This window comes from Branchiostoma belcheri, unplaced genomic scaffold, assembly GCF_001625305.1.
Source record: "Branchiostoma belcheri isolate BF01 breed outbred unplaced genomic scaffold, Haploidv18h27 scaffold182, whole genome shotgun sequence".
In the NCBI taxonomy this organism is placed as follows: Eukaryota; Metazoa; Chordata; class Leptocardii; order Amphioxiformes; family Branchiostomatidae; genus Branchiostoma; species Branchiostoma belcheri.
In genome coordinates this window covers 232,274-257,980 of record NW_017803291.1, presented here as the reverse complement: position 1 = coordinate 257,980, position 25,707 = coordinate 232,274, and the positions used below count along the sequence as shown (strand labels likewise).

At 40.7% G+C, this 25,707-nt stretch overlaps 2 protein-coding genes across 2 annotated transcripts in view; both read left to right on the top strand.

The window, feature by feature from the left end:
• Positions 1-3,104: 3,104 nt before the first annotated feature.
• LOC109467582 (protein eyes shut-like) lies at positions 3,105-6,249 on the top strand. The gene is made up of 6 exons (XM_019765601.1): positions 3,105-3,194; positions 3,972-4,164; positions 5,271-5,345; positions 5,557-5,667; positions 5,843-5,953; positions 6,110-6,249. Exons 1-6 carry the CDS (start codon positions 3,117-3,119, stop codon positions 6,247-6,249), a joined length of 708 nt encoding a protein of 235 aa, XP_019621160.1. The 5' UTR covers positions 3,105-3,116.
• Positions 6,250-10,579: 4,330 nt separating this feature from the next.
• The window catches only part of LOC109467581 (DBH-like monooxygenase protein 1 homolog), a gene marked incomplete at its 3' end in the record, with an annotated part of 18,981 nt that continues 3,853 nt past the window's right edge, over positions 10,580-25,707 (top strand). Inside the window, exons 1-10 of the mRNA XM_019765599.1 lie at positions 10,580-10,911; positions 13,829-13,975; positions 18,027-18,212; positions 18,757-18,843; positions 19,624-19,818; positions 21,389-21,491; positions 22,018-22,184; positions 22,687-22,872; positions 23,505-23,564; positions 24,556-24,689. Coding sequence (XP_019621158.1) covers positions 10,639-10,911; positions 13,829-13,975; positions 18,027-18,212; positions 18,757-18,843; positions 19,624-19,818; positions 21,389-21,491; positions 22,018-22,184; positions 22,687-22,872; positions 23,505-23,564; positions 24,556-24,689 — 1,538 coding nt within the window. The remainder of the gene's footprint in view (positions 10,912-13,828; positions 13,976-18,026; positions 18,213-18,756; positions 18,844-19,623; positions 19,819-21,388; positions 21,492-22,017; positions 22,185-22,686; positions 22,873-23,504; positions 23,565-24,555; positions 24,690-25,707) is intronic.

Here is a 25,707-nt window from a genome sequence, read left to right as displayed (position 1 = left end):
AGAGGTATATGTGAGGCCTTTGTATCGTCAATAAATTACTAGAACCAGCCTAGAATAAAAAAAAACGTTTTCAGTTTTAAGTATTAGAATGTTTCCTGGGGCCATATCATTTCTCTGTTTATTCTGATGTTGCAGAGCAATTTCTTTCATACATGAAAAAAAACACGACTCATTTACGTATATACCATTCAGTACGTGTGTCAATAACAAATGCTCATATTCTAGTCCTGTTGCCGGTGTTTCCTGATAGATGTCACTATGCTTCAATTTATTAAAAGCTAAAAATACTTTGTTTCAATGGTTTGTTAGTTAGTTAGTTAGTTTGTTAGTTAGTTTGTTTGTTTGTTTGTTTGTTTGTTTGTTTGTTGGTTGGTTTGTTGGTTGGTTGGTTGGTTGGTTGGTTGGTTTTGTTGGTTGGCTTTGTTGGTTGGCTTTGTTGGTTGGTTGGCTGGTTGGTTGGTTGGTTGGTTGGTTGGTTGGTTGGTTGGTTGGTTGGTTGGTTGGTTGGTTAGTCTGACATGTTGACGATAAAACAATCCCTCACTGGGTTTTGGGAGTTGGGTCTATAAAGTAAAAAAAAATGAAATAAGCTAAACAATCTGAATTGTAGCTAATTTATTTAAAACATTTAAGACTTTCATTATTTTCACAGTGCAAAAGCATCGACTTTAAAACGACTACGAACGTCAAATATATAAAGTATGAGTTATTTAAATGCGTAAATCAGTAGAATATTTGTAATCAAAAATAATATACGTAATTAATATTAATGGTTGCCCGTTACAGCATGTAGAAACCATGTCAACAGCTTATTGCAAGGTGTATGAAATTATATTTTGTTAGAAGACAGGATGGCGGCAAGCAACACAAAGCTATCTCTGGAGGCCACCATATATGGGGAGAGTGAGGACGCCAAGACAATTTGCACTCAAAAGAAAGACGTGACCATTACATCTAAAAAAGAAATTGAGAAAGATGATAAAGCTCAACGCAAAGATGCTAAGTGCCCAAAACATACGTATGACCACACATTCGGCATCGACAAAGAAACACTTGCTAGTCCCAGTGATAGTGTAACTTGTACCCACACCAACCCGCAGCCTGCCGCGGATGAACTACGGTATCTTCACGTGGGAGATCACGTAGTGGTGTATTCGGGACAAGAATCAGAAGACGCCTACAGATACAAAACGTCTGAGAAAGTAAGCATAGGGTGCGGCAAAGATTTTCCCTCCTACGACTACGATAATACAGATGATGTTCACGAGTACAAAACGCCTGAGAACATAATCATGAGGCAAGGCGATGGGTCTCCTTCCTATTACTACGAGAAACCACAGGGTGCTCACGGGTACAAAATGCCTGAGACCATGAACATGGGACACGAAGATTCTCCCTCCTATGTCTACGAGGAAGCAGTAGATGCTCACGTGTACAAAGAACATGAGAACATGAGCACAGATCTAGAGCACGGCAAATATGCTCACTCCTATGACCACGAGAAACCAGAAGATGCTCACGAATACGAGATGCCTGAGAACGTGTGCATGGGTCAAAGCGAAGATTCTCCCTCCCACGACAACCAGAAACCAGAGGATTCTCACGAGCATAAAATTCCTGAGAACATGAGCAATTTGTACGGCGAAGATTCTCACTCCTATAACTACAAGAAACCAGAGGATGTTCACGGGTACAAAGACCATGAGAACATTAGCATATGGCACGGCGAAGTTTCTTCCTCCATTGACCACGAGGAAGCAGAAAATTGTCACGAGTACAAAATGCCTGAGAATGTTAACATTGAAAACGGGGAAGATTCTCCCTCATATGCTTACAAGAAGCCAGAAGATGCTTACGGGTATAAAATGCCTGGGAACGCTGACACAGGGCACGATGAAGATTCTCCCTCCAATGAGAAACCAGAGGATGCCCAAGACCCTGAAGGTGTCAACTTTGGAGTCAAGGCTAGAGGTAAGTTTATGTTCATATATTAAATGCAACATACATACACTTTTAGCCATGCTCACCACAACAGTAATTCTTGTAGTATTTTCAATATCACCAGAGTGTTAGTCTGCTGTTTTACATACATATAGTTGTAACCCACAACGTTTCCAGATTCGTCATTGCACACATAGCCTGCCTAAATCGCTTTACAGCTGCCGGCCGCATCCAGCCGCCCCCCGAAAATCTGTGGGGAGAGTCCACTAAAGGCGCTGACGGAAGTTTTTATTACACAGACTATATTGCGCACATTACTAAAGGATCACTGCGTTGTGCCCATCGTAGAGGTTTTGTAATATATTTTCATTTAGTATTTACTTGAATAATTATGTAACGAAATGTAATGCCTAACGACGCGAAACATTGAATTATGCAGTATTTATAACAATAATATTAATAATAATAATAATAATAATAATAATAATAATTTTTTTTATCTTTTGTTCTTGTTTTTATTGTTTTATTGCCTTGAAAAATGTCTTAGGAATGCCTTGTGCGTTGTGACACGCTTCTTTTTCTCTTTCCTATTTCTTTATCTGTACGTAGACCAATCCAATTTTTATCTTTTATATTTCATCTCAGCCCATCTGATGAAGATGTGGAACGAGGTAAAGTCTAAAAGAGTTTGCAAGCTTGCACTGGGCTGTGGTCTCCTGGTGATAACGTTGGCAATACTCTCATCTTGTGTCATACCTGCCAGAAAGGTAGGTTATTGATATTACTAGTTAGTTGTCTTTATCCAAAGAGACCATATGAAAATATAACATGGGATTATGTGGCGTAATGGTTGGGTGATTGGACCAGAACCCATAGGTCCAGGGTTCAAAGTCATCACCTTGCCCCTATGTTGTGCCTTGGGAAATACTGGAACTAAATTATATGTATAATGTATTGTTTCCTTTTGAAATTAGAATGAAGATTTTTTGGAACAAAAATTATATGTATACTGAACAGGGCTTGCCTCATTTCACTTAGGTAAAAAGTGTGCCTAGATTTGGCTAGGAACGTCCTTCGGGTATACGTAGGACGTTAAATGGAGGCGTTAAACACACCACACATTTGTTACTGTTTAATCACAGACATCAATGAGTGCTATAGAAACCCATGCCAACATGGACGCTGTGAGAACAACGGTGGTGGGTATAAATGTATCTGCTTTGACGGATGGACTGGAACGAACTGTCATCAATGTGAGTTTTTCTGTTACAGTAATGTTTTCCATTGAAAAACATGGAGGTCCCGTGTTTAGGCAGAGCCACAACCCACCACATCTTTCGGAAAAGAGTAGTAAGACCATGCGAAACTTTGAAGCTGGTGATTCAATACAACTCACCCGGGTGGACGCCTGGCGAACCCCCTTTTCGTATAACCAGTATTATATATGTAAATATTGTACAGGAAACGAAGTGGAGGATGAAATGCACTTTATTTGTCACTGTCCTCATTATAGCACCTAAAGAGACCAGTTATTTGAAATGGTCGCCAAAATGTTCCCCAGCTTTATTCACCTTCCCAGCCTACAAAAAACTGCACTTCTATTAACACCTCCCAATTCATATATCTCACAAAATGTCGGCCATTTCATACTCCACTGCACACGGAAAAGAAATCAAACCCAACAATAACCACAAGTGTATATATCAAGTAGCATTAGCATCACTTATTATCATTCTACTGTTTACTGGTGTTATCATGTTCTTGCAATTAGCCCTCGGACATGAATTTGCAATAAACTTTCATTAACCATACAGTGAGTTATATCTTCACCCGTTTTTAACTGGGATATAACTAAATAATAAAAGACCGAAGAAACAAGGGTGTGAACAGTTTTCTCCTTTCTTTTTTCAACTTTTTCAACGGTATGGGATCTTAGACATAGGAACATTGTGGGCTATAACTAACATATTACACGAACACTGATACGTCTGTATTGCCTTTTAGTTCATGTTATCTGCCTGTTTGTACAGGTGGCAAATGATTCAAAGAATGGTGACAACATGGCGGGGATCATAATGAAGCCAGGCACTCCGTCTTGGGCCTCGATGTTCATGGAAAACAGCTCGGCCCGCAACAATTTGACTCCATCTGCTTTCCCGGTTCCAAACACTAGTATTGACTCGGAGACCTTGCCGACAACTGTGACGTCACTGCCAACTACTGGTAAGTAATGAGCATGTACTTCCTGCTATTACTGTTTTCTTTGTTTCAAATTTGGTTCATCTAGAAAAAATGGTAATTTTTCTTACAATTTTGTAATACATGTATTGGGGAGAGCCTAAGATAAACCACCAGGTTTCCGGCTCTCCCATGTATGTCTTTCTACCGACGTATACGCGTGATTTAAAAATAATGCTAACAAAATACAAGCAAGAAAAGGGCAATATTTCTCAAAACCTGTAAAGCCATTGACAAACTCGCCCCAACCATGGCTTGGAGTAGGTTGGGAACACGATTGTCTTTGGTTGACTGGTGTTCGAAAATATTGGCTACAGTTCGCCTGCACCGGCCAAATGTTTTAAAATGTTGAAAACATTCGGGAGTAGACTGGGGACAGGAATATGTCTGGGACTGGTTGGCTGGTGGTTGCGAGTAGGTCAGCAGTTTTCTTGGCATACTCGGGGTCGACGTCAAATTTGACTCAAATTTTATTCGATTCTAATAGTAAGGTAGGCATAGGGTAAATCTGGAAATACTGCTCCCAACGCACCCAAACCATAGCTGGTTGGTGGTTAGGGAAAGCTATTTATGTTTACCGAAGGAAAACATATTGTTTTTGCTACGTTTCCTCTTCTTCTCCAAACACTGACGTCTGACCTGGTCAATGACTTGAACCAGACCGTCTTTCACCATGGTAACTGGTGTTACAATTGCAGTTGACAATTCCAATTGCAAATATTGTTGCAGTTTTATAGCAAGAGGGATTTAGACTGCTATCTGATCATACATATGAAAGTATTTGAGTGAGAATTAACAGACCAGACCATATCCGAAGGTAAACATTATGCATTTGCTTTGCAAATGTTACCTTTCTAGTTTCAAATGTGTGTCAGTACTCAGTCTAATCCAAAATCATATTATACCGGTATGTAAAGTTTTAGATCATTTACCGGTATGTAAACTTTTAGATCATTTAATATTCTCTATTAAATGCTATATTAATATTCTCTATTAAATACTGACCTAAATGAGTGTAAAAAAACAAAACAACAAGAACATTATGAAGCCGGGCACGGAAAACAGTTCATCCCTCAAACATTTCACTCTAGGTTCTTCTACGTTGGAGAGCACCAGTCTTGATCCGGGGACCTTGCCGACAACTGTGACGTCACTGCCAACCACTGGTAAGTAATGAGCAGGTCGGCAGGACGTACTGCGCCTGTGCGAAAATTAATTTTTTTTGTATTTTTTATATATATATATTTAAAATCTTAAGAAAAATGACTATAATAGCTAGCTATTCAGTACTCAACGTCAGTACTCAGACATATCCAAAATCGTACTAGTTGCGTCTTGAGGAATGTAACGATTTCGATCATTTCCACCCTCAAACAGACCTGGATGAATGTATCAAAAACCCATGTCAACATGGAATCTGTGTGAACCAAGATGGTGGATACAAGTGTACCTGCTCACCTGGATGGACTGGACGGAACTGTCAGGAAGGTGAATTATTATACGTTGAACGTATTTGGTAGGTTCTTTCTGTCCTTTTTGCCAACTTTGGTTTCATGTTTGCTGATTGACTTAAGTTGAAAGTTGATCGGGAACTTAAATTTGACTCACAACTCCGATGTATCGTTGCTGGAAAAAGTTAGTAATCTTTTTGATTTCCACGCAGACATCAATGAGTGTGACACACACTCATGTCAACATGGACAATGTGTGAACCAAGATGGCGGATACACATGTACCTGCTCACACGGGTGGACGGGACAAAACTGTCAGGAAGGTGAGATATTATCCGTGACGTATTTGATAGGGTCTTTATTTCCTTTTTGCCAACTTTGGTTTCATGTTTGGTGATAGACTTCAAAGCTGCTTAGAAACATAGACTCCGATGTATCGTTGCTGGAAAAAAACAGTAATCTTTCTGATTTCCACGCAGACATCAATGAGTGTGACAAACACCCATGTCATCATGGACAATGTGTGAACCAAGATGGCGGATACACGTGTACCTGCTCACATGGATGGACTGGACAGAACTGTCAAAAAGGTGACCTTTTTCTTTATTTAAGTTGCTAATTTTGGTAAGAATCACTATTAAATCTCAACATGTTTTCCTTCTTTCCTTTTTTTTTACCTATTTCACGAGTTCTAGCCTGAACACATTTGGTACTTTTTAATCACAGACATCAATGAGTGCTATAGAAAACCATGCCAGAATGGACGCTGTGAGAACAGCGGTGGTGGATATAATTGTATCTGCTTTGGTGGATGGACTGGAACAAACTGTCAGCAATGTGAGTTTTTCTGTTACAGTAATGACCATAAATACTAAAACAAGAGTATCACGCACCCATGCTTTTTAATTGTTAATGTTTTTCATTGATTTCCATGAACTGTATCAGTTGATCATATTCTCCACCCAATGACAGTCTCTAACAAATTCCTCTGCAGTACCATAACAGCCGCTAGGGATCCCAGAATTTAATCATTTCGAGCTCTCATCAAGACCTATACACATACCATGTTTCACCTATCACATATTCTTGAGTTATCGTGCTTTACCAACACACATGCATGCACACATACATACACACATAAACATATACATATACAAATGTTACTAAAACCACAACCTTCTGGCGTAATAGGTGTGAAAAAGGTAGTTTTAGATTTTACCCAGGTTTTTTAAAGAACAAGAGTTTGTTCTGAAAGTCTGTCCGTACCCTCCCACCCCCTAACGTTATGTTACAACACTGGTGTTTTTTTTCTCAGCCCCACCATGCCAGAGTGGGTGGAGCGAATATAACAACTATTGCTACAAGCTGTTTACAGATAAAGTCGACTGGTCTACTGCAAACCGGAAGTGCAGACAGCATGGTGCAAACCTTGCTTCTGTTACAAGCGCTGACGAGAATTACTTTGTTACACGTCTTATCTCGAATGGTAGGTGGTGTTTTATTGTCATTTTGTTAATCAATTTTGGATTTAGAAAGAAATAATGGATAAGTGGGATGCAAACAAAAAATGTACGTTTTTTAAACTGTCGTTTTAATCTCTCACTATATTTGTTTTATTTCAAAAAGTCTGTGAAGCAATGAAATACCATGTTCAGTTTATATATATTTTCATGAAGTTTTCGGTTTGAGATAATATCAAGTTACTTCTGATGAATTTTGTTCATTGTGCCTTATGGTCTTACCGTACTTTTTCTACCTTGCTGCATATAAAAGTTGATATGATGGAATATTCCTAAAATTAAAAACTGTTATCTAAAAGGCCCATTATTCAACATTTTGGCCCGATTTTGAAATACATTTTTAAAAAAATAAACCTACATGCCGGGAGGGGGGAAGAATTTAGGTCGGACAATCGACTTTTGATTTAGATTTGAACTGCTACACATAGTCGCTAAATAGTGTAGCATTAAAAAATAAAAAGAATCGATAGTCACAGAATGCACATTCTATACTTGTTCTAGAAAGAACATATTATAATTGCTCATTGGCACGAGTCAACCAAAATGACCTATTTCACATGACATTAGTAACTGTAAGGCAAACATCTCGCAATAAATTCACAGATCGAAGCCAACCAAATGTCAAATAAAACCACGTTTTTTTCTTTATTCCAGCCCCTTTAGGGTTTATTCGACATCTCGTCTATTTTGGACTGAAGCTTACGGATGGACGATGGGAGTGGACGGATGGTTCACCACTTTCCTACACAAACTGGGCTCCGGGTGAACCTGGTAGAAACCTCTGGGGCAAGACTGGGGATTGTGGTAATATGTACTCCAAGGTATTAACATTTTAAATTCATTTTTCATGCAGCGTCAATAGAATAATCTTATGTGATGTTTTTAAGCAAGCAAAAAAGTCTACTATATAATGACCAAAGATACTGATGTGAAATACTTTGTCAATGAAAAATGAAAGTTATTTGTGTGGTATTTGATGCCAGTTGTAACATTTAACAGGACGACAGCAATATGTGGATCCGCGCAAAGGGGAAGAAAGGGCAGTGGAACGACCACAAATGCAGCTGGGAGCTTCCCTACGTTTGCAAGACTCCGAAATGATACAAAAGTCAATTTATATTACCTGATCAAGAAAAACAACTTTGATCAATGACAGCGTTGAACCAAAAGTGTTTGTGTTGCAGCAAAGAATATCTTTTTTTATATACAGCTCAATGTAATCTTTATATTTAATATCACTGTATTTTTCATTCTCTGGATTAGTGAATGATGTTTTCTGTTTGTTTGTTTGTTTTTTTTGTTTATGTTATGTAAAATACAAAAAAAAAAGAATTATAATCCTCAACATTCACGAAACCTGTGTTGACCATTAACATCTTGGTCACATGACTCCTTTTCAGTAGCTGAAGAAAGATGGCGGATGCTTTTTGAGAGTTTATTTGCTTGAATTTTAAGTCGTGTGTTTTGGTTTGAAGCCTTTTCAAGAAAGATGTATAAGGCACCTTTGTACAGGTGTACATGCTTTTAAGTGTACGTGCTTCAAAGCTCCTTTGTATTTGGACACGTGATCTTACTTCGACGGCTTTGTAACCGATATGCATTTACAAGGACATTGGTACGTAGCACTGTCGACAAAAGAAGTTACTGAAATCAGAATATTTGTAAAGACGCATTTTTTGTAATTTGAATGTATTGCGTAGTAAAAGAAACAGTGAACGCTGTCGTTGTCTAAGAATGGTCGTATTAAAAGAGAACTAATTATTGTGCATGAGAGGAAAACATACTCTATCTTCAATTTTAGGTCTTAGTGATTTTTTAAAATTTTGTTAGCAGTAGGTGTCAGGGAACAACAACAAAAACTTGTCAAGTAATTTGTATTACGGTATCCCAAGACAACATTGTAGTAGACATGTTCAAGAAATGGTATATATAATAACAATGTTTGATTAAGAAAAAGTAATAGATTTAATTCTTCCTGATTTTGAGGGGACATACATCACGTAAGGCTGACGTGATCATGATTTGACATAATTTTCAAGATGAAAATATTATAATTTTTACTATATCATGTACGTTTTGATTGCAGATTCTTGAGTGTCTGCGAAAGTAGTTTTGAAATTTGCAATAGGTGCAAAAAGGGCTGTATGTAAAACTAGTAATTCAAAATTTTAAGAATATAACACTAAAGTAATATGCCTTACGCCTTGCAATAGCTGGAGAAGAAGTGGAGTAATGCTTTCTTGAAAGTCCTCCCCTCTCGCGGATTGACATTGTATATCATCAAATATATTCAGACATTATTTTGAGTAATATTTTATTCCGACATTCATTTCGAACTTTTACTTTTATTGAATATATAGAATTATTTTAATAACAATTTAGTAAATCATATAATAATTGGACCTTTTCAGCAAAGGGGTTCTCGAAAACCTCATACAGTACTTTATAGTAAAAGTGTTTTTCAGTAACAGATACACTCAAGACCGCCATGTGATGTTTCGTATCTGCTTGGAGATTACCTTTCGATGCTATACAGTATGAAGATCAGCAACCCATACCACTATGAACTTGCTTGGAGATTTGCAACCGAATATCCGTTTAAATATCATTATAGCTTTGATCACGTTATCAGCAAGAAAAAAGTACTCCCACCTGATGTGTAATACTTGAAGTAGGTCCGCTGTGCCAAGTATGGTCATGCATTCCATTTGTGCCAAATGTAGTAGTGCATACCATATATGATAAAATCCCAAATAAAGCCACTTTAAATGCCTGTATAAAAGAATAAACGCCTGAGGGTATTTTTTACCCTACCTTCATACCAAATTTTACATCAACGAAGTATAAACATGTACACGAATGATACACGCAACTGTAATCCCAGAAGCTTCACACTCGACTCCATCTGGCTAAGTAATAACGATGAAATACCTGGTCAGTCACTCAGAATTTCATCTGAGATACCTGTATAATGAGACCGTGCACAACATGTCACTGGTCAGTCAAGGTACGTGGTCATCCACAGAAATTAGGCCATATGTCCTATTAAAAAGGTCATCGTCCACTAGGACAAAACATCGTCCATTCGTCCAAAAAGGTCATTGTTCGTTCGGACAAAACCTGTAATTGTTTGAACCGATGTAACCGGATGATGGGGGTGGTTTTAGGTTACTGACCAGGGAAGTACAACCTCTCAAGGGGTGCATACATACATGTAGCCAGAACTGTTTTGTTTTACAGATGGAAAATATTTTCTTGTTTCTTTTTGTATGCATCCGTACTTTTCTGATCTTATTATAGAACGGGTAGAGTAGAATATTGCAACAAGTTTGCCCCCGTAAGTTTTCTCACACGTCTAAAAAAGGCGCCCCTTCCATGACGCCATCTTTGGTACGGCCCAAACGACAATTAGCATGTTATATATCGTAACCAGCCTGACCAGGTAGGTTTTATCTGTAACACGACGTGAACACAGCTGTCATCGTACAATGGAAACTGTCTCGCGTCTTCTCGTCTTAGCGGCAACTACTATCGTTTTGTACGGACAACTTGTGGGTGCGAGTGCCGACTTCACCCACCATGAGTTCCTGGACGAAGACGGGAAGTTTCTACTCTTCTGGAAGTTTGACGATGAGAAGATTGAGTTGGAGGCCCGGGTGCAGACGACAGGGTGGGTCGGCCTGGGTCTCTCCCCGAACGGAGGCATGCCGGGGTCTGACATCGTCATCGGCTGGGTCAAAGACGGGACTGCGCACCTCACCGTGAGTCCTAATTCTTTTTTTTTAGAAAAAAAATTAGTAGCTACATCTGTTGTTTTTGGCCCGTTTTTCTATGTGAAACAGGATAGGTGCCTCGGTCTTGTTTAACGCACTGATCGAACGATCTTCCATTGGTCTCGTCTAGTAAAATAAACGATTACGACATGGCACAGGAGTTGTTTGCCACTAGTATTAGAAGTGCGGTGTGCCATTCTGACCTTGCATTCCTTCGGCTCTAAATTCTAAAGGTGTATTTACCGTGGGAAGGAAGCGGTAACTTGAACGCAGTGGCGGTGCGGTAGGCTCTTCTGAAGACCACTAAGAAAAATAGGCTGTCAACAATGGCATTGTCGGTCTCAATATCAGGCGCGGCCAGGCACGAGCTGTAGCTGTGTACAAAATCATTGACCGATGCTTTTGACGTACTAGTTGTCTCTACCAGACTAACTACGCTGGCTATATATAGCAGAATATATGCCAGGGGAGTTTGGCCGCCTCGGGGTTTGACTGGCCGCGCAGTTAGGAGGGAAAAAAATCAACCTTCCGTGGACTGACTCGCCTTACTCAGGACTATTTCCAGAATTCTACGATCAGTATTCCCGTAGAAAGACCTGGTGGAGGCTACTTTTGACGTTTAATGGGTGATTCTTCCCATTTTTTGTTATTGTCATGTCAGTTGTTTGGTACATGAGGGAAAAGACGCGTAGAATAATTATGACGTAGACAGGTATTTTCTAAGTAGGTCATCCTGGTTATTTACATGAGAATTTAATTCGTGACACAAAAAGCAAACCTTCCAGCGGGGATAAAACTCATTGAATTGCAGAGTTACAAAAATAACAGACAAGTCAGGCAATATATACATATACGAGTACATCCCTCATATACATTATAATACATTATTGTGTACAAAGCAAAAAATTGTTGGCCAGTGTCATTTTGGGGTAGAAAAAATTATTACTAGTCCGCGTTTTTGCCGAATCTTACTGTCCATAACTGCTTAGGAAGGCCTGATGGAGGCTATCCTCGACTAGTACGAGCTGATAGCTGTAGGGGGACTCTATCTTCACTTGTATCTCGTGTTTAGCCTTGTGGCATTTTGTAATGTCATTTTGTAATGTCATGGCCCCGAGTGGTACAGGGCGGTACGGGATGTTCCGCACGAATGACTGGTCTAAATGACCTGTAGAACGTACCGCACACCTGTAGGTGACACGCAGCCTCCTTTGCAGACGTTCCAAGATAGGTCGTTTTTTTACGTTGACCGCACGCAATAGAAGCTCCGGCTCGTACCTATATCCCTAGTAAGGTTGGCGGCCAGATCTTCTAATATAGCTAGCGTAGTAGTAGAGGTAGAAGTTTTTCCAGACTGTTGTTACCTGTCTCCTGTTACTGTATTGCAATGAGTATTATACTTGATTGTAAAAGCAATTAGCCTTCGGGCATGATTTTGCAAATAAAGTTTCTATATGGATCATCTATTACGTGCGATCTACGTTTGATCATAAAAAAAGATAATAAAATAATAAATAAATAAATAAACTAAAAATCCTGGAACGTCTACAGAGGAGGCTAGGTACAGGAGTTCCGCACGGATGCCTGGTCACAATGAACTAAAGAACGCTCCACACACAGGCGTCACTCATCTTTTCCGCTTGGACAGTCTCCACAAAACTGTCTTACAGGCTAAATACGGGTCTGGACACTAGTTGTCTTACTAGTCTAGAGTAATGAACTGTGCCTAAGGTTTGCTCGTTCTCTCACAAGCAGTGAGAAATACCGTGTTTGGCTGCCATGACAAAGGGGATGTTCACAATATAGTCCATGCATTTAGCATATGTTGTGGTTACTCACGTGTGACAATGTACACAAGTAACGTTATCGTGTACTATTCTGCTATTGTACCCCGCACGTAACCCTACGAAAGACCAAAGCGACAAAAGTTGTGCTCAACGAAGGGACTGAATTCAACAGAGAAGGGACTAAAGTCTAAATTCAACAGAGAATGAGTTAAATTCAACAGCGAAGGCGTTGGTCGTTCGTATAACCCAGTGGGTATTTGTGCATGATAAAGGTCTTCATTTAATAAATAGTGAAAATCGGCCTAAAAAGGGATAAAATTGGCCAGTTGAGTTAGTAGGATCTGTTTAGTCCTACTATAGCTGGCTATTCAGCAGAAATTAGTCTGGTGGAGTTTTAATAGTTTGTGGACGTTCATTGAACCGAATCAGCTGCAGGTTGTCTGTGTCTTTGCCCCTGCATTAGCATGCAGAAAACCGCCATGGTACTCGCTATGTTAGCCTGGTTACCACACTCAACGAGTCGGGTTCGGGGTGTTCCGGCCGGCCAGAGGTTGTTTGGCACCCGATAGGAGTTTATCCGGGGTTTTCTAATTTCTGCCACCCGGCTAAACTCCTGCCATGGAAAACCTACCGGGGAAAACAGCTCAGACCGTGCTTTTAAACAAGACCATGCTCAGACACGGTTCAGGATAGTCCACGTGTATCCAGAACCGTGCTATTATCCAAGACCATGCTCAGACACGGTTCAGGATAGTCTATGTGTATTTATATATAGAATTTCGCAATGAACTGGACATCTGCGACATGCATATGTCAGGTCAACGTCCGAGTGGGCAAATGTTGCAAGTGATATTTTCACTGCAAAACGATCGACAAACAGAATGACAGCAAAAAATACATATAGTAGTTAGTAGTACCGTTTTGTAAGCGATTCAAAAGTATGGCTCCATGCGAATATGTGACCTCTATAGTAGAGCTATTGGTAGCTCAAAAATGCACACGTGTCTGTAAACCTAAAGTTTCTTTTTTCGTGGCCAGCTTTTCTTAACCAAGTGGATATGTATATGTACAATAAATGGCCCCATTCATTCATCATTCATTCATTCATTCCTCCGCAGGACCGGTATGCCGATTCAAAGTCCCAGCCCCCTGTGGACGAGAGTCAGGACTGGGAGCTGGTGTCTGGGAACGAGAACGGGACTCACACCGTCCTGAGGTTCAACCGGAAGCTGACGACTTGTGACGTCAGAGACCGCGTCATCAACGTGAGTATAGAAAGCGTTACTGTCGCTATTTAATAATTAATGCTTGATGATGATGAATATCTAAAAGTAAATGCCACTGCAAGGAGATTGATACTGAAGTTGAGATTGCCCTATCATTAGGAGAAACGCTTCTGATACTCTGGGTGACATCCTTTTTAGAAAAGAAAACAGATCGTACTATTAAGCTAAAATGACTGGCATCCAGACACGGTTCTGGATTTGTCGGGAGCAAATCTACGTTCTTGCATATTATCCAGAACCGTGCCTGATCCTAACTCTTAATTTTATTTTATTTTATTTATTCAGAATTGTAACATGACAATACAAAGTGTGCACTAGGCAGCAAGCATACTGATAGCGTGCACACCTAACACATACATGTACCTGGGCATATGACATAGAAAACAACAATAAATAGTTAGAACAAGATATATACACAACTAACATTATCTAATAAATTATACCTGAAATTAAAATCAATTTTATTAACTCTTAAACCCATTCAGGAGCAATACTAGATAGACACGGCTCTAGATACGATAGCAAGAGACAACCAGGCACATCCAGGCACTGAACTAGATAGACACAGTTCTGAATACGACAGTAACCCATAATAAGAAAAGTTTGAATCTTTACTTCTGGATAAAATAAGAAAATAATGTCAGACGTTTCAGACGCCGTCCGGCATCTTTCATCAGTGAAATATTCAAAATTGAGATAGAACTCGGAACGGCACCGTTAATTCTAAAAGTATTTATGTTCTAAATAAACAAATAATAAGTTAGCAACAAGCGTTCTATAGATTCTATATACAATACACATGGTAAAGTATTAACTAATGTAATGATAAAGATAAGTGAGTCCCTAGATATGCTGTAAAGTAGAATCCCATGTACTTGAAAGTTCAACTCTAAGTCCTCCCTTCCTGTTGAGTGATGGTTTATAAAGTCTTTCATAAATCGCCTCCTTGACTCCACGCTCAAACCAGCGCGCCTCCCGGTCCAAGATGTCCGTTGATTCAAGATGAAAAGAATGTCCTTTATGTTTGTCCAGATGGTGCCATATGGCCGAAGAAAATCCACTGTTACTGGCCCTGCAGTGTTGCTTATATCTTTCCTTGAGCGGCTGACTGGTCTCCCCGATGTACGTTTCTTGGCATTGATGATCTTCACATTTTAGTCTGTAAATGACATCCGATTTCACACAGTTTTTAAGTTTGTCCTTTGGATGAAACAACATCTGTCTGAGAGTGCGACATGGTTTGAAGTTGGTGGCGATGTTGTAGTTGTGTAAGATACGTCTTATCTTCTCCGAAACTCCTTGGATGTATGGGATGGAAATGTTGACTGTTTTAGTCCTGTCTAACTGTGAGTTTCTTGACGTCTTCTTAGATGAGTCGGAAGGCTTAAGTGCTTTGTTAAAAGTCCATTGTTGATATCCACACTTGGATAGAGCTTTCTTGAGGTGAGTATGTTCCTTGGCTCTGGCTTCAGCCGAAGTAATCAAGGTGTCTGCTCGATGAAACAAGGTTCTTATCACACCAAGTTTCTGTTCCAAGGGATGGTGAGAATCAAAGATGAGATATTGATCGGTGTGAGTAGGTTTACGATAAACCTCCACCTCAATGTGACCGTCTGTCTCTACATGTAGTTTGGCATCCAAGAAAGGTAGTGTGTTATCTTGACTGGTCTCCTGAGTAAAGCTGATATGTTTGTCAACCTTGTTAATGTGTTCGAAAAAACTGTCCGCCAATCCCTTCTTGAGCCGACACCATGTGTCATCCACGTATCTAAACCAGTTGGCAGGAGGGGTACCAGGAAAGCTATTGATAGCTTTAAGTTCGAACTTCTCCATGTAGAGATTGGCCACGATAGGAGATACGGGAGAACCCATAGCGCAACCTTGTACTTGCTTGTAAAACTTGCCATCATAAGTAAAATATGTACATTCAAGGCAAAGTTCCAAGAGTTGACAGATCTGGTTGACTGACAATTTAGATCTCTCTTTCAGGGTGTCATCAGCTTCAAGGAATTCTCTTACCACTTCAACAGCTCCTTTAGGGGGTATGCAGGTAAACAGTGAACATACATCGTAGGATGTGATAATCTCATCATTTTCAACACAAATATCCTTGATTTTGTTGACAAAGTCTTCACTGTTTTTTACATGATGTTCTGATTTACCAACCAGAGGACCAATGATGTTGGCTAAGAACCGTGCAAGTTGATAAGTCACCGATCCTATGCTGGAAACAATTGGCCGAAGAGGGATGTTATTTTTATGTATTTTTGGAAGTCCATAGAAGGCTGGCGGTTGTACATAAAAATAACATCCCTCTTCGGCCAATTGTTTCCAGCATAGGATCGGTGACTTATCAACTTGCACGGTTCTTAGCCAACATCATTGGTCCTCTGGTTGGTAAATCAGAACATCATGTAAAAAACAGTGAAGACTTTGTCAACAAAATCAAGGATATTTGTGTTGAAAATGATGAGATTATCACATCCTACGATGTATGTTCACTGTTTACCTGCATACCCCCTAAAGGAGCTGTTGAAGTGGTAAGAGAATTCCTTGAAGCTGATGACACCCTGAAAGAGAGATCTAAATTGTCAGTCAACCAGATCTGTCAACTCTTGGAACTTTGCCTTGAATGTACATATTTTACTTATGATGGCAAGTTTTACAAGCAAGTACAAGGTTGCGCTATGGGTTCTCCCGTATCTCCTATCGTGGCCAATCTCTACATGGAGAAGTTCGAACTTAAAGCTATCAATAGCTTTCCTGGTACCCCTCCTGCCAACTGGTTTAGATACGTGGATGACACATGGTGTCGGCTCAAGAAGGGATTGGCGGACAGTTTTTTCGAACACATTAACAAGGTTGACAAACATATCAGCTTTACTCAGGAGACCAGTCAAGATAACACACTACCTTTCTTGGATGCCAAACTACATGTAGAGACAGACGGTCACATTGAGGTGGAGGTTTATCGTAAACCTACTCACACCGATCAATATCTCATCTTTGATTCTCACCATCCCTTGGAACAGAAACTTGGTGTGATAAGAACCTTGTTTCATCGAGCAGACACCTTGATTACTTCGGCTGAAGCCAGAGCCAAGGAACATACTCACCTCAAGAAAGCTCTATCCAAGTGTGGATATCAACAATGGACTTTTAACAAAGCACTTAAGCCTTCCGACTCATCTAAGAAGACGTCAAGAAACTCACAGTTAGACAGGACTAAAACAGTCAACATTTCCATCCCATACATCCAAGGAGTTTCGGAGAAGATAAGACGTATCTTACACAACTACAACATCGCCACCAACTTCAAACCATGTCGCACTCTCAGACAGATGTTGTTTCATCCAAAGGACAAACTTAAAAACTGTGTGAAATCGGATGTCATTTACAGACTAAAATGTGAAGATCATCAATGCCAAGAAACGTACATCGGGGAGACCAGTCAGCCGCTCAAGGAAAGATATAAGCAACACTGCAGGGCCAGTAACAGTGGATTTTCTTCGGCCATATGGCACCATCTGGACAAACATAAAGGACATTCTTTTCATCTTGAATCAACGGACATCTTGGACCGGGAGGCGCGCTGGTTTGAGCGTGGAGTCAAGGAGGCGATTTATGAAAGACTTTATAAACCATCACTCAACAGGAAGGGAGGACTTAGAGTTGAACTTTCAAGTACATGGGATTCTACTTTACAGCATATCTAGGGACTCACTTATCTTTATCATTACATTAGTTAATACTTTACCATGTGTATTGTATATAGAATCTATAGAACGCTTGTTGCTAACTTATTATTTGTTTATTTAGAACATAAATACTTTTAGAATTAACGGTGCCGTTCCGAGTTCTATCTCAATTTTGAATATTTCACTGATGAAAGATGCCGGACGGCGTCTGAAACGTCTGACATTATTTTCTTATTTTATCCAGAAGTAAAGATTCAAACTTTTCTTATTAGTATTATCCTGGATGATTAATCTTCACAAACGTGACAGTAACCCATGTTTGTCGTTCCCAGGCTGACACCATGCGGGTTCTGTGGGCATGGCATGATGACGACCCTGAGGACGAGAGCGGCCCGAGCGGCCCGGCCTACCACGGGTCCAACCGGGGGACCAGGAGCACGGTCCTGCTCAGTAACATCATCGCTCCGGACAACTTCAAGGAAACAAACTACACAACCGTTGACCTACTCATGAACAATGTAAGGTTTACCCAAACGTATTGTTTTGCTCAGTTTCTTCTTCCTCCTCCTCCTCTTCTTCTTTTTCTTCTCCAAACAGTGACCTCTGACCTGAAACAATGATGTGTCTGTTGCTATGGTAACTAGTGTTGGGTTACATCATGTTGCAATTTCATAGCAGAAGGGATTTAGACTGCTGTCCCCATATATTTGATGTGTTTGAGTAAGAATTAACAGAGCAGACCATATGCGAAGGTAAACATTATGTATTTCCCTTGCAAACGTTACCTTTCTAGTTACAATTGTTATCCTATTAGTATGAGCATTAACAAACGTTAAAACTGCATTGTTTTCACACGGCGCTAAGAGTGCTGCCATGTTAAAACTTTTACGTCATGCAGGTGCCATCTTGTTTTCGTTTGTTGACGTCACGCCCTTGCTGATGACAAACAAAATTGCATTGATTTCATCACCCTTATATTCATGCCATCTGTACTTGTCTGCTCGTTGCGATGTAGACAGAGCTTACTGCTTTTGCGTGACGATTCTGTTTTTTCTTATCCAGGTCTCCGTTCCTGCTGACCAAGACACGACTTACTGGTGCCGCGTATTTGAGCTGCCTGAACTAGCCGGCAAACACCACATGATAAAGGTATGAAATAAAGACTGAACTTTAACTTCCAACATTAGATATAGAATTGGGACTTACCCCAAATTTTCGGTTGACTCCATCAACCTTGTTCACGGAATGGACCCGTCTACTCTTAGAACGTGACGTCAGAGACACGTGACCGTAGTAGCGGGTCATACGTGCCAGGTAACTTGTGTCGCCCCCCGTCTCTGTTCAGGGTAAAGACATGATAAAGGTGTCTGTCTTTCGTTCTTTTTTATCTATATATTATGTAATTCTGGACACAGCATGTTCCTTTCACATTTTCAAGATGCCAACCCTCAGACCTGATTGTAAGATTGGAATCACTCACAGGGAAGGACCCTACTCTTTTGGATAAGTGCGGTGGGTTCTTTGCTTGAGGCGTGGGTCTCCTAAACTCGGGACCATACTATTGAATCCTTTTTTTTATAATCCTTTATTTCATCTTTATTAATAGACCATTTTCACCTAAGCCTAACCCCATGCCCAATACAAATTCGGTGCCAGTTGTGTGCCTTTGCAGGCTGAAGGTGAACTGGCAATGTCATGTTGCCATTACACTGCCTTCACAGAAGTCAAACCCCAGAATACAGTATTAACGTATTATAGCAGTAGTGTAAGAAGTTGATCAGACCGGAGGGGGGGGGGGTAATGTTCAACCTCCTTGATCAGACGGTAATTGTCTCCCTTTGACCTTGCGTTCTTTGGCAATGTACAAGAAATTAGCCTTGGGGCTGATTTTACAAATGAGTAAAGATTTTTCCCCTGATTTTTCCTCAGTACGAGCCCATCATCACACCCGGTAATGAAGGCGTGGTGCATCACCTGCTGATCTACAGCTGTCAGAAGGACAGCAGCGTCACCTTCCTGCCCCAGGAACATCCGGGACATCAGTGCTACACTCCCAACATGCCCCGCGACTGGTACCCATGCTACGGAGGGAGCCTGCTGGCAGCCTGGGCCATCGGGGCTGAGGTATCACTGCTAGTCTCCACCAGACTCCTTTGCAGGCTGAACAAGAGTTCCACGATCTCATACCTTCGCCAAATGATGTTAACCCTTGCAATTTTAATCATTGATTTTGTAAATAAGAGCCTCATCTGCATGGATTGTATCAGTTGATCATGTTCTCCACCAAATGACAGCCTTATCTTGACAAAAAGGCTATTATAGCACTTCCACACAAATTATGCAAATGAGGTCATGATTTGAATAAATTATGTTTATTTATGTTCACCTTCACTTAACTTCCAAATGTGGCAAGTATGAAATTCGGGGTGCAGCAGTTACAACTATGGAATTATAAGAATTTGCCATTAATTATGCAAATTAGGTCCTTATTTACATAATCTATATCCTCAGATGTTTTTCTCGTTCTCAAGTAGATGTCACAAGTGTTTCATAGTTCTATTATCGAACAAAGCAGATTTATAAAATTTCCTCATTAATTATGCAAATTAGCTCTTGATTTGCATAATTGCCATCTGATTATGTCAAGCATCACTTCAACTACCTACATACCAAAAATCACGACAATACGTCAACCGGTTCTTGAGATATCGCCCTTCAATTTTTTTTCAACAAATGCTCCTGCAGTTCCAGAACAAGGCGCTAGGGGACCCAAACTCATGACACTTCTTTCCTACCCCAAGAGCTATCTACCAACCAAAATTCGTGACCCTAGCATGTCCAGAACATGAGATATCAAAACCGGAAGTTCAGCTGCAGTACCTAGGAAAGCCGCCAGGGGGCCCAAAATCTAATCATTTCTAGGTCTTATGAAGACCTACCCACCTACTAAGTTTCATTTCAATCCATCCACTGCTTCTCGAGTTATCTTGCTAAACCACACACACACAAACACACACACACACACAGACAAACGCTACTGAAAACATAACCTTCTTGGCGAAGGTAATAAATGGTAGAAATCGGCCTAAAAGAATGTACCTTTGGGACTCTATGGCCGGCCAACTACCCTGGGCAACTAAACATGATTGTTCCTAGGCCGATTTGTACTATTCATTCAGCCTGCAAAGGAGTTGTGTCTGTTTGTGTATCCTGCCGTTTCTTGGTACTGAGAAAATTTTGGGTTAGAGAGATGAAGTGGAGAGAGAAGGACTGAGACTCTCTCTCTGCGTTTCTCTCTCTCTCTGTCTCTCTCTCTGTCTACAATGAGTCTGTGTATGCGTGTTCATGTGTGTGGGCGTGTGTGTGTGTTAATCTCCAAGTATATCCTAAGGGTGGAAAGAGACAGTATCAAATTGGCCAGGCAGTATCCATCGGCCGGAGAGGGTCATATATGACACCCTATCTGGCCAATGGATACTGCCTGGTCAATTTGATACTGTCTCTTGCCACCCTTAGGATTCCCGGACATTTTACTACTAGAATATCCTGAGTTTTCAATATTTGTCATTGTCATTGTCATTGTCAATATTTTCAATATTCTGAGTTTTTAGAAATCATATGTTACTTGCTTACATAATTCCTCACAACACCAACAGCTATACATGTTGCATCAGCGTATCTCTTTTCTCTCCAGGCTATGGCATATCCTGCGCACGTTGGTTTCCCTATCGGTGATGTTGACGACAGCCGCTATGTACTTGTGGAGATGCACTACGACAACCCTCAGCTGGCGTCAGGTTAGAAACTACCAAACATTCCTCTGCCTATTTTCATGGGCTCACATCTATGCGACTTTTACATTAGACTATACTTTCAATACAAATACGTTTTTGCATATATAAGGCTGTTAAACATTGATAATTTGTAATCACTTTTTGTAGTTACGTGATTATGATTTAGGGGTTGTCCGAGTCATGTACTCATGTATATGTAGTTGCAAATACAGAACTTTGCAATTGCTATTCAATCATTCAACAGCCTTTTGAAATTATTCACGGAGTCTTCGTCATCTTAATAATCTTCATCGTAATTATTTTAAGTTGATGCATATGGCCTTATGTTAAGTTGTGTGTTACATTATTTCTTTATAATTGTTGTCAGGGTATTTATGTTTTGTATATTCCCCTGTGATTGTCGTGCTGTGTGCTAGAACGGACTATAGGAAGAATAGCTACTGTCATGCACATGTATGCTACATGAGGATCCTAATAAACTCACTCACTCTAAGTAGTACTGACATAGTATTGCCCGTCTTTACCGTAGGAATCCGTGACAGTTCGGGGCTGCGGCTGACGCTGACGCCTGAGCTGAGGGACCACGACATGGGCATCCTGGAGGTCGGTGTGCTGGTGAACAAGCACCACGTCGTCCCGCCTAGCGCCGAGGGGTTCGTGTCGGCAGGCTTCTGTAACGCCAACTGTCTCAACGCGGTAAGTACGTTTTATCTTAAGGGAACAAAAATGCTCCTGCAGTTCCTGAGAATGTTGCTAGCTAGGGGGCCCGAACTCACGCCACGTCGTCCCTCCTCGCACTGAGGGGTTCGTGTCGGCAGGCTTCTGCAACACCAACTGTCTCAACTCGGTAATGTCCATCTTCGTATAAAGAGTCTCAGAGCATGTTGCTAGGGTGCCCAGGGTTGACGACACACTTTAAAGAAGCCATGTGACAAGCGTCATTGGGTCATTCTATTGAAGAAGGCCAGAGTGACTGGTTGAAACCTCTTGGTTCTTTCTATGTGTTGGAACAAATTTCTCAACTTTAAACAACGCTTCCTTCTGTATGTAGTTCCTGGAGGGGCTAGTTGGAGAACATGGCAGGATTAGAACCGGGACCTCTTGGTTCTGAGCCGAGCACTCTGCCGTTACGCCACACGACAGCACTTTACTTTATGTAACGTTAATTACGCCTCTTTCTGTACGTTGTACATGATAGTTCCTGGAGGAGCTTGGAGAGCCGATCCACATCATCGGCCTTGAGCTTCACTCCCACCTGCTGGGTGTGAAGATGAGCGCCCGTCTCATCCACAACGGCACGGAGACCGAGATCGCGCGGGACGACAACTACGACTTCAATCTGCAGTTTTTCCGGATGCTGAAGAAAGAAGTCACCGTCTACCCGGTACGAGAAGTTGTTTTTTTCTTTTACAATAGTTCAACATCGGGTTTTCCACTACTTCCCATATGCATAGTCTTCATCAAATGTTTCACCCATTTTCACTGATCTTCGAGATGCGTGACGTCATGGGTAGGTCAAAGGTGCCTCAGAAGTCTATACCGACCGCCGTTCCAGTTCGACTTGGGGTCCCGTATGTTACAACATATCGTGACTCTAGTTAAATCTGATATCCTTGGCGACTTTTGGTCGTTACATAATAACTTAAGTGTAGGGAGGTGATTGGTATTCGTTGTTTGTGTGTGTGTGAGTATGTCTGCATGGTTGATTCTGTGTCCCTAGTTTTTATTCCTGCGCTTCTCGTTAGCTGTGACGTGTTTTGCGTAAGAGGTTCCCCCTGAGGTATACATAATACTGATTCAGAAATATTCCCGTTCAAAGGACATAGTACGATGGCTTGCTATGGGGAATAATTTCAATAACCACATACAGACTGAGATGATCACGACGACAAACGATACAAATGGATCTGCATGTGCCACAATCCAAATCACCATCTATGGATAAACACATTCATCTATCTAAGACTTATATGTGGTTTGAACCGGTCTTCTGACATTTTCGCTTTTTTTTTCCAGGGTGATACTCTGGTTACTGAATGCACTTACCGCTCAACGCACAAGGACAAGGTTACGTATGTAAGTAGGACTTTTGGTCATAACTCAAAACAGCCCTACCGGTATCAAAACAGCCCTGAAACGTCTCTGTTGAGACGGATTAATACAAATAATAATACGTTGTAAATCAACCACACTCAGATGTTTAGTTACTGTAATATTTTATTTTAATAGTTGGTAATATTGTATGTTATTCGTTAAATTGAGTTGTGCAATATTTTATGTACTATGTAAGTGAAACGTACTTCAGCCTGATGGCTGCGATGTTTTACATAATAAACCATTCATTCATTCAGTCATTCATTCATTTAAGTTCATTGTACAATTTTACATTGTCACCAACTTAGATTTCAACATCTATAAAACCTAAAAAAACATTTCTACTAAAATCACAAAACCCAGTTGTTATTATAATTTGAAACACACACAACTTACTAAAAGTCTCCATTCGTTTATCATTTCATCAAAATATATGACTATAATCATTAGCCAGTTAGCGGACGTAAACTAACTAGGCTTGTATCCAGGTCATGAGCTGCTGCATTACATGTAGAAGAACTAGCTTAACTCAGAGAGGGTATAAAGACTAAACACATTTTCTTACCTTTTCACGTTGTAGTATCCCTTGTAACTGTGCTTCCCTCGAGGTGCTTTTGTTGTTCTTGGCGAAAATGCAAGATTTCGAAGTGGAATGTGGGAGATTTGGGTGAATCTATTATAATGATAGGGATCGATATTATTGGAATGTAAAATTCTGCCGATTCCAATGACCGGCAACTCGCTACGATATGTATGGGACAGAAGTTAATCATGTTTTGAAATTGTATAAAAACGTTGTAGAGAAGGGATCTTGGAAAAAAATTACGTAGGCCCTCCCCTAAATTAAAATATTTTTTCCTAGGCCCTCCCCCCGGCTCAATTTTTTTTCCTAGGCCCGCCCCCCTTTAGACGACCGGCCTTCCCTCCCCGCTAAATATCGTACAGTCCCTAAAACTACTGCCTTGTTCCACAGGGTGGCCCTGGAACCCCGGACGAAATGTGCGAAACCTTCTTCCTGTACTACCCACGGTTCAACCTCACCTTCTGCGACAGTCTACCCAACCTGTACAGCACCGCGAGCTTCGCTGGAGTCGAGAATTTTGAATAGTACGTAGTCCAAAGTACTGATTCCAAAGCGAATGTGAGAGCCTTAAGTGAATGGACAGTCTAAACTTTGTTTCGTCTTCTTTATTTGTTCAGATGGATGATTTGTATTGTTTCATTAGTTCATCCAATTGTTTCTGTTTATTTCCTGTTATTTTTGTCTTCTTCGTTAAAATTTTGTTTCATTCAGTATCAATGGTAACATTTAATCTTATAGTGTTGGGAAGGGCAGTATATAAACCTCTAGGTTTCTGGCCCCCCCATGCATGTCTACTTAACTTCAATTGTGATATTTATGGGTTCACTATGGTTTCACCACAATATGGTCTCACCACACCACTTCGTGGTGTGGTGAAACCATATTGCTTTTTCTGATGTTTCTTCTTCTCCTTCTCCTCCTGCCATTTCTTTAAATGGATTCAGCTTCTTCATTTTAGGGCCTAAGGTCCTGAAATTTGGTATGGAGGTACAGTGGGCAAATACCCCTAGGCGTTTTTTAAATTTTTGTGATACAAGCTTTTACAATCGTTTTATTTGCTTTTTTAGCGGTCCCCATAGGAAAGTACTGTGCGGGGGCGTACGCGCGTGACGTAATAAGAAAGAAATTCGGCGGCATGCCCATATATGGGCATGCAAGCATGAACCTGACGCAGCCTAATCTTTTCTTCTTGCTGATTGGCTGTTGGATTTGATTGGATTACCTCAATTAACACCTGTTCAAAGCCATTCCATTTTGACAGTATGAACTCAAGTGTTTTGGTAGGTACAGCACAGGCCACGAAATACGCATCAATTTTCGAGGGACGTTCTGCGGGAGAGTGCAGGACGCTGTGCGGGACTTCCCTCGGGAGAGTGCGGGACGTCCTCCGGGAGAGTGCGATACGTTCTGCGGGAGAGTGCGGTACGTCCAGCGGGAGAGTGCGGTACGTTCTGCGGGAGCCAGACATTTTGCTCTTCTCTGTTGGAACAACGCAAGTTGGAGGTCAATGACCTGCGCCCGGCGTGTAAACAAGATTGGACA

Coding starts and splice junctions, on each gene's coding strand:
- LOC109467582 (XM_019765601.1), top strand. CDS start 3,117: ATGGACGCTGTGAGAACAACGGTGGTGGGTATAAATGTATCTGCTTTG. Junction 3,195..3,971: donor TGGAACGAACTGTCATCAAT/GTGAGTTTTTCT, acceptor CTGTTTGTACAG/GTGGCAAATGATTCAAAGAA. Junction 5,954..6,109: donor GGGACAAAACTGTCAGGAAG/GTGAGATATTAT, acceptor ATTTCCACGCAG/ACATCAATGAGTGTGACAAA.